The 8486-nt window shown below is 52.0% G+C and overlaps 1 protein-coding gene and 1 pseudogene across 1 annotated transcript; both read right to left on the reverse strand.

Moving 5' to 3' along the window:
- Positions 1–466: 466 nt before the first annotated feature.
- LOC102022507 (acyl carrier protein, mitochondrial) lies at positions 467–5353 on the reverse strand (the record flags this gene model as incomplete). Its single annotated transcript, XM_013504895.1, is given in 4 exon segments — positions 467–606; positions 1264–1363; positions 2648–2735; positions 5231–5353. Coding segments are annotated over 3 exon segments (303 nt in total), but the record flags the coding sequence as incomplete, so codon positions are not given.
- The window catches only part of LOC106146729, a 9039-nt pseudogene continuing 1474 nt past the window's right edge, over positions 922–8486 (reverse strand).

Raw genomic sequence — 8486 nt, forward strand, 5'->3', positions numbered from 1 at the left:
TGCCAAGCTGACATTCCAAAAGGAAAGAGCCTCCTAACTTCCCAAACTATTAAATTCTATTAAGATAGAGCCTATAATCCCAGGACAAGGGAGGCTGAGGCAGGAGAATCACCATGAGTTCAAGGCCAGCCTGAATTACACATTGAGACCCTGTCTCAAAAAAGCAAAAAACCTAAAAACTGAAAAAACAACAAGAAAAGGGAAAGGGATCCTTAGGTCAGAGATGAAAAACCTAGTTTCAGATACTATCAGCTGGTAGCATGTGGTAACAGTGGCTTATGGAGTAGAAAGTTCTTTGTTCACGGACACATGTGTCCCTTATACTGAAAGCAGGAAGAGAAACTCTTGGCAAAGTTGGGTGAGTGAATATTAACGACAGATCAGTTTTTTCAGATCCATTCTTAAAACACTAAGCAGCATCAGTATAGAAAGGCCGTTTATAAACACTGAGAAAGCGTAAGAAAAATGTTGGTTTAACCCGTTTATTTTCAAAGGGCAAAACAAGACAGCTTAAATATAAGTCCGACAGAGTTGCTCTGTGTGGTGATGACAGGCCACACTCTCACTTCCGGTCCCCAGCGTCCCTGGAGCCCTGTGCGAAGGGGTCTGACGAGAACAAAGCAAGTTCAGTGTTGGCTTTTGTTGTGCAGTTAGTGACTCCTAAGTGCGCCCGTTAAGACGCTGTGCTCGTTTCAGACGTCTGCCCCCTGGTGGTCCGGGAGCCTGAGTGCAGCTAACGCCCACTGAGGCTGCACGTCGGGCAGTGCACACACACTGCTCCCACAGCTTCAAAAGCCCCGCCGAGCGCTGCTCTTAGTGCTGCCTGGCAGGAGAGGGGCCCTGAGGGCTCAGCAGCCCGCCCAACGCCACCAGGCTGGCGGCGCAGCCGAGGGCAGACCTGGGTCTCTGACCCGCAGGGCCGCCCTCTCCCCCGGGAGGCCGCCCTGCCTCAGGAGAAGCCAGGCTTCTCAACTTCCCCGACAGGGCCAGACTGAGCGGGGAGGGTCGGGGCGAGGTCTGCTTTCTGTGTCACCCTGCTCGGTACTGCGTGTCAGACCCTCCTCCTGCCCAGGAATGACTGTCCCCAGGCCCATCTAGAGTGGGGATCATCACAGGGTGGTACCGGCAAGGGGCAGAGACGGTAAGTGGAAGCAGTCTGTGTTTTACAATTAGTGAAAACTTCTGCCTAGCATTCCTATTTTTCTTTTAAACTTTGGCTTTATTGAATAACTAGACATTAATTCTGCAAATCAGATTGCTTACCTGGTATTTTATTCATATACATCCTTCTTATCTGCAATGTAATCTACAATTTCTTGTGGACACATTAACTTTTCTGCATCTATATCAGGAATTTCAAACCCTAAAGGGAAAAAAATAGGATGTGATAGTACAAAGCATGCCCTTCAGACTGACAACACCCGACCCTTCCGGAACACCCACAGCTGTGTCAGAACTGCCCCGCAACCTGGAGTCCCATTGAGGTTGTGAGCCAGTGAGCGTTTTTTTCCAAACACAATTAGGACAGACAGCTCCTCCTCTTAAAGCGCACAGCCCCGTGGCTGTGCAGTACACTAACCCCAACCCCCAGAACATCCCCACCCAGCCGAAAAGAAACCCGGTGCCCAGCGTAGTCGGGCCCACGGCGTCCCGTCCGGGCAAGCACAGGCCCCGCCTGTCTGGATTTACCTTTCAGGCTGTTTGGGGCGCTGGGGACCGAACCCAGGACTTCACCCCGAGCTCCGCCCCAGCCCTTTGCTGCCTCCCGACATTGCGTGTGCCTAGGGTCACGCGGTGTGGCCTTCTGTACTGGCTCCTCTCACTTCGCGTGTTCTCAGGGCTCTCCTGTTACGTACCGTATTCTATTCCTTTTTACGGCAGGCTGGGTTTTGATAGTTACCAGGTACTGAACGCTAACTCGGGGTCAGCATTATTTTACACATAGGCTCCTCCATGCTCACAGCGCTCTCGATCTGTTCCCGCCCCGTCACCCTCATCTCACAGCTGAGGAAAGGGGACGGTCACTTGTTCGGGCTCACGCGTGGCCGCGCGCCAACCGGACCTGCCGCTCTCAACCCCCCGGCGGACAGCGGCGAACTAAGTCGTGCCCTGTAGGGTGGCACCGAAGTCCCTCTGCTCCCTGTTCAAGCAGCTCACCCAGAAGTAAACCAAGCGGTTTTTAGAAAGATCTCATCTGCACAACAGTGCCCAGCGGAGAGCTTGGAGCACGCACGGAAGGCACTGAGCGAGACACGGCCGCGGGGTGGGCTGTGTGTGTCTTCGCACAAGCTGCCATTTGTACCGAGCTGATGCTGCCAGGGCCGGGGCAGCGTGAGGGGCTGTGTCGTCAGCATCGTGCCCGGTGAGGCTCTGCCCTCCACGGTGGACGCCGCCTCAGGAACCTGAGCCCCGCGCCCCTCCCGGCCCCCTCTGGTCCCTCAGCGCCGCCCCACAGTGGGCTCTGCGGAGCGGGGCTGCCCAGCCTTACGGTCCCTGACAGCGGGTGGCGGGTGTGTACACTGCAGGGAGTGGATGCCGTTTCCAGTAAGACCTGATTTCAGTTCAGACTCCCAGCACCCCTTTCCGTTAATCCACCGGAGTTAAGAACCACAACATGCAGATGTAGGATTACGCCCGTGTATGTTACCAAATTCGTCCTCCATGGCCATGATAATCTCCACTTGGTCCAGACTGTCTAAGCCCAGGTCTTTCATAAAATGGGAGTTTACCGAGAGCTGCAAGAAAGGAACGCCAAACAAAATTTAGCGTGTGAGAGCATTTCCTTGCCAACACAGGTGCAGTGCCACTTCATCGGCATACAGGTTGCTTTGTCCTATGGAGACAGTCTCACTAAAGCAGGCCAGGCTGGCCTTGAACTCACTAAGTAGTCAAGTGTGGTCCTGAACTCTCAGCCTCCCAAGTGCTGGGATGACAACTGCGTGCCACCACACCCAGTTAGATTTCTTTTTAAAATACAGAGGCTTTACCTACCATTATATATTTAACCTATGCTGGCATGCCTGAGGTGCATTTTGTGTTACTTTGTTCAACTTTGTTTTGAAGTGGTTAATAACATAAAGCAACCTAATGAGGAAGGAATTCACATCACATCATTTACTATGGTGTTTTGTTTTGTTTTGAGACAAGGTCTTGCTACAGGCTATCTTTGAACTCACTATGTAGCCCAGGCTGGCCTAGAACTCACAGCAATCTTCCTGCCTCAGCCTCTGAGTGCTGGGATTAGAGGTGTGTGCCACCACACCCAGCACATCTTTTACTATGGGCTTTAATCACTGTTACACATGACATCTAAGAGAGTTTAGTTTTCTTCCTGCCCTACTGACAACTGAGAGCCCACACCTTACATGTGGCATTTCTCCCCCTCAAAAGTAGAAGACTGAACCTGGAAGTGGTGGAGCATGCCTATCATCCCAGCACTGAGGAGGCTGAGGCAGGAGGCTGCGAGGTTCAAGGCCAGCCTGGAATAGATAGCAAGCCCCTATCTCTTTAAAAAAAAAAAAAAAACAGAAAACCCAACTGGCTATTGTAGGGTGGAGGTGTAGTTCAGTCCTAGAGTACCAGCTCAGCACACGTGAAGTCCTGTAGTTATGCCCTGCACTGCATTAAAAAAAAAGCACACTACTGTAAGCTGCAGATACAAAATGTCTGTATCACCTTTCTTTTAACTTAGCTCTCAAGCTCACCAGCAAGGGGCCGAGGATGGAGCTCCATGGTAGAGAGCCTACTGAACACTTGCCGGGTTCTAGGTTCCATCCCTAATCCTGCCCCCTACCCCCACATCACCAGGAAGAATTCTTTTTTTTTTTTTGGGTCTTTTTGAGGCAGGGTCTCACTATGCACTTCAGGCTGGCCTTGCACTTTGTAGCTCAAACTGGTCTCGAACTCGCAAGGATCCTCCTGCCTCAGCCTCCTAAGTGCTGGGATTACAGGCGTGCGCCACCACGTCCAGCTCAGGAAGAACCCTTTAACACCCACATAAAAAGCAAATTCTTTTGCCAGGAACAGTGGCACAGGCCTGTAATCCCAGCTATCCGGGAGGCCAGGCAGGAGGGCTGATCACAAGTTAGAGGCCACCCTTAACAACCTAGTGGGAGCTTGTCTCAAGAAACGAAAAGGGCTGGGGATGTAGCTCAGTGGTAGATTGGACCCCTGGGTTTGATTCCCAGTACCAAAAAAAAACCCAAACCGAAGTCCTACCCTGTTTTTTATTTTGAGAGTTTCAGTAAATTGCCCAAGTGGGACTTGAACAGTCCGTTTTCCTGCCTCAGCCTCTCTCAGTGCTGAGATTATTGGTGTGTACCTATACCCAGCTCAGAGTCAATTACGTATTAAAGAAGGCTTTTTATTTGGAGACTAAATTGCTCAGGCTGGCCTGAAGCATTTGATCTTCCTGCATCGGTCTCCCAAGCATCTGAGATTACAGGTGTGTGCTACCAGCCCTGGTTTAAAGAAGGACACTTTTTATACCTGAGCGTGATGGAGCACGCCTACAGTCCCAGCACTGGGGAGGCTGAGGCGGAACCACCGGTGCAGGTTTGAGGCCAGCCTGGGCTACACAGCAAGTTTAAGGATAGCCTGAGCTGCACATTCTGTTTCCAAAAAAAAAGGGGGAACTTTTTTTATGTACCACTATGATAAAAGTCGTAAGAGTTATTAAATTAAAAAAGCAAGGGGCAGAACAAGTGTTTATGGTAGACAGCACTTGTAGGTTTTGTTGCTGGGGACCAAAACAGAGCCTCAAATGCTAAAGTGTGCATTCTACAACTGCCGCCCTCAGCCTGCTGACGTGTCTTGTGGGAGAGACACACGCACCCATGTATAGCCGTGTGTGTGTGTGCAGCAGGGCCTTGGTTCACAAACTTGCTTCTTTCCATGATTGTGGTTGTAAATCAAGTTGGGTAAGAACAAACTCAAATTCAGTGGTTAGGTTCAGCGTGGACCCGAGGGGGAAATTTGATTCTGTTCTTGTCCAATTCAGTGCGTGACCGAAATCGTGGAACTGAGCTCACAAACCGAGCTGCCACTGCACTTCTTACGCACACCTTATCTCTGCAAGGGTACACAAGAGTCTGGCAACACTGGCTGTCTCCTCCAGGGGGCGTGAGGGGGCTGGGAGCCAGGGAGACCTTTCACTGAATATGCTTTTTTGCCCTCTGAATTTCACACCATGTAATTAAATACTCAAAAAATTGAAACCACCATGAGTTACCTTTTCTGGGTCAATCTTGTCGTAAAGTTTCAAGACATACAGAACCCGATCCTTGATTCCTTCTAACGTCAAAGGGGGTGCGTCGCTATACTGGCGGCACGGCTGTGGGATCCTCCCTGGCACCTACAGCAAGGGCAGAAAGCAGACATTATCACTGAGCCCCAAACGCCTTTAGGTAAGTGCACAAGCCTACAGCTGTGTTTTGCAAAGTGTTTAGGGACGTACGGACGCACAGCACCTTCCTGTGGCCATGAACACACCAAGTCACTGTGCGGGGCAGTCGGCCCTGGCAGGTCAGCAGCACCACAGTGGGCTCGCTTTCTCCTCAGAGCCAGGACTGGCCCCGGTGACTGGCGGGCTTGGTGTTCAGGCTTTGGATATGCATCCTACCGAGCGAGACTGTAACGCCAGCCACTAAAATCACACAGGGCCAGGCGTGGTAGCTCAAGCCTGTAATTACAGCACTCGGGAGGCCACGGCAGGAAGATCGCTGTGATTGCGAGGCCAGCCTGGGCTGCACACTAAGACCTGTCTCAAGCGAGCAGGCCCGTGGACAGAGCTGTCAGGGAATACTGAAAAGCAACTCAAGCGGAGGACCACACTGCAGACATCTAGTTTACCTAAACTGGCCTGAGTGGTGATGACGCTGACCGCAGCCAGGACAAAGGAGGCCATCCACCAAGCCAGTCACCACACGCCAATCTAGTTCCCTTCCGGGTGGGTCCGTCTGACTGCCACCAGCCGCGCCATCAACCCTCTGATCTCTGCCATGACGGAGTAGTACCTCACGCGTGTCTCACGCTGGGCTGCTTGATATTCAGCTCCATGTGGGGATCCTGACTCTGTTTCTTTCACTCAATGTGGGATGAGCTCTAACTCCACAGGGCAGGGGACTTACAGGTGGGGACGGTAAAAAAGAAGAAAAAAGGTGTCCGGCAGTTTTGCTGTCTGTGGAGTTCTTTAAACTGGTTTATGTTCTGAAGTTAATTTTAAGTTCTCAGTCTGTAGTTTTAGGGCACTACCCCATAAAAAATAAGCTGACGTGTTGCAGCTTAGGTTCCTGAGACTCTCAAAAGGCTGTGAAAAATACTGATTAAAAAAATGAACCAAGCCAATATACGTCTCTGTATCAAGAAACACTTCTAAATAAAATGGTATTAAAATCAGGCTCAGCCGGGCATGGTGCTGCACGCCTGTAATCCCAACACTCGGGAGGCTGAGGCAGGAGGACAGTTGCAAGTTTGAGACCAGCCTGTGCTATATAGTGAGACCCTGTCTTGAAAACCCAAAAATAAATATTTAAGAAAAATAATGAAGGCTGGGCCTGGTGAGGGTGTGGTGGCCTGGGAGGGTGTGCTGGGGCAGGACTGCCCACACCCCCCACGAGGTGTCGGCATCATGCCAAGCCGCCCGGCCAGCGCTCGCCAGAGCCAGGTGGGCACCGCGTGGTTAGACCAAGCAGGGTTCGGCTCCAGTCCACACGCAGCCACGGCCAGCGCGGAGCGAGCAGCTGCCGTGGGGCAGCTGGAGGCAGCGGGGTGCTGGGGGCACCAGGTCAGACCCGGGAATTTGCTGCTGCCGGCACCTGCTGCCAGCTCTTACTCGCTGTTGGGAGCTGGGCAAGTTACTGGCCCTTTGCACACCTCGGTTTCTTTACCAGTACAATGGGGTAAAGAACAGGACCACACTCAGGGAGCGCTGTGAGAATCAATGAGATGAACTAGAGGGCCGTGAACACGGTGTGGCACGTGCATAACTACGTACACGTTAGCGCTACGCCGCAGGACCACGGTGACGACAGCCGGCCAGTGTCACGTCCACGGGCTGGAGCCCCAAGATACTTGGTCTGTGCCTCTCCCCTCAGTCTCCTTACGGGTCTGCCTTTCTGTGTCTTCACTGATCCCCTATGAAGCGCTGCCCTCAGCACTTTACACACACTTCCTTGGCTTCCACAGTAACCCTGGGCGATACATGACACTTCCTTCTGCAGACGCGGAAGCTGAGCAGAGAAGGGCTGTGTATCCCACCACAGGTCCTCCACCACGACCTCGCAGACGGTCTTACTGCACCTCCCTGTTGGATCTCCGCTGTTAAAAAACAGAACAACAGAGAACCAGCAGGAACAGCCAGCGGGGCCGCTTCTGCATTTGTTCTTCCCCAGGACCTACACCCTGACCGTTACAGGTGACACCACCTGCCTGCCCCACACACCAGAGAAGGGCTGTGTGCAGGAAGAATGACTGGCCTCGGGGCCACGACCTCAGAGTCCATCTCCCGGGATGCGGCTCAGCGGCAAAGCGCCTGCCTGGCAAGTGCAAGGTCCTGAGTCCGACTCCCCCTAACAAAACAAAACATCCGAATCCATCTTAGCCCACCGGGGTCCTCCTCTGCCTAGGGAAACACAGAGGAAGCTAAGGAAATGGCCTGAAAGGCCATCTCCACAATCCGCCTGCTGGACAGCTCTGCCCTGGTGTCTCAAAGCCAGCTGTACAGAAATAAACCCCACACCTGTCTCCAAAGCTCCTGCTCACTCCTCTCTTCCTTCCCACCTGGGGCTTCTGCCAGAAACATCGGAGCCGATCCCCGCCCTGCCCACTTTCTTGGCATCATGTTTATTCAGCACGAAGCCTGGCTAATTGGGAAATCTCATTCATTCCTTCAGCAACCTTGCTTATTGTCCACTTCCTGTAACCTCAGCAGAGAATACCTTTACCAGGCATATGGCTTAGATATAACTGTCTCTCCACATCTTTGAGTGAGTTAGTCAGACTACTTTGAAATAGAAATAAAATGGTTCCTCTGTTGCACACATAAACCAGGCAAAGCTAGATCTTCAAGCACCTTGCTATTCAAAGCATGGCCCAAGGACCACCAGCAGCATATGTGGGGGAGCTCACTGCAAATGGAAACTCTACCTGCCCTTCCCAGACTGATCAGAATCTGTGTTTTAGCTCGGTCTGTCTGTACGCACGACCAAGTTTGAGAATCAGTGCTGTAAGAATAGGGATAATCACGTCACATTTTTCCCTAATGTTGCAATCAGTCTCAGGACCCAAACACTCAGCAGCTCTACCCACCGTCCTTTTAACCCTTAACCTTTTTTTTTTTTTTTTCTTTTGTCTTTTTGAGACAGGGTCTCCCTATGCAGTTCAGGCTGTTCTTGAGCTCCCTTTGTAGCCCAGGCTGGCCTTAAACTCGCAAGGACCCTCCTGCCTCAGCCTCCAGAGTGCTGGGATTACAGGTGTGCACCACCATG

This window comes from Chinchilla lanigera, unplaced genomic scaffold, assembly GCF_000276665.1.
Source record: "Chinchilla lanigera isolate Chin_1 unplaced genomic scaffold, ChiLan1.0 scaffold00092, whole genome shotgun sequence".
In the NCBI taxonomy this organism is placed as follows: Eukaryota; Metazoa; Chordata; class Mammalia; order Rodentia; family Chinchillidae; genus Chinchilla; species Chinchilla lanigera.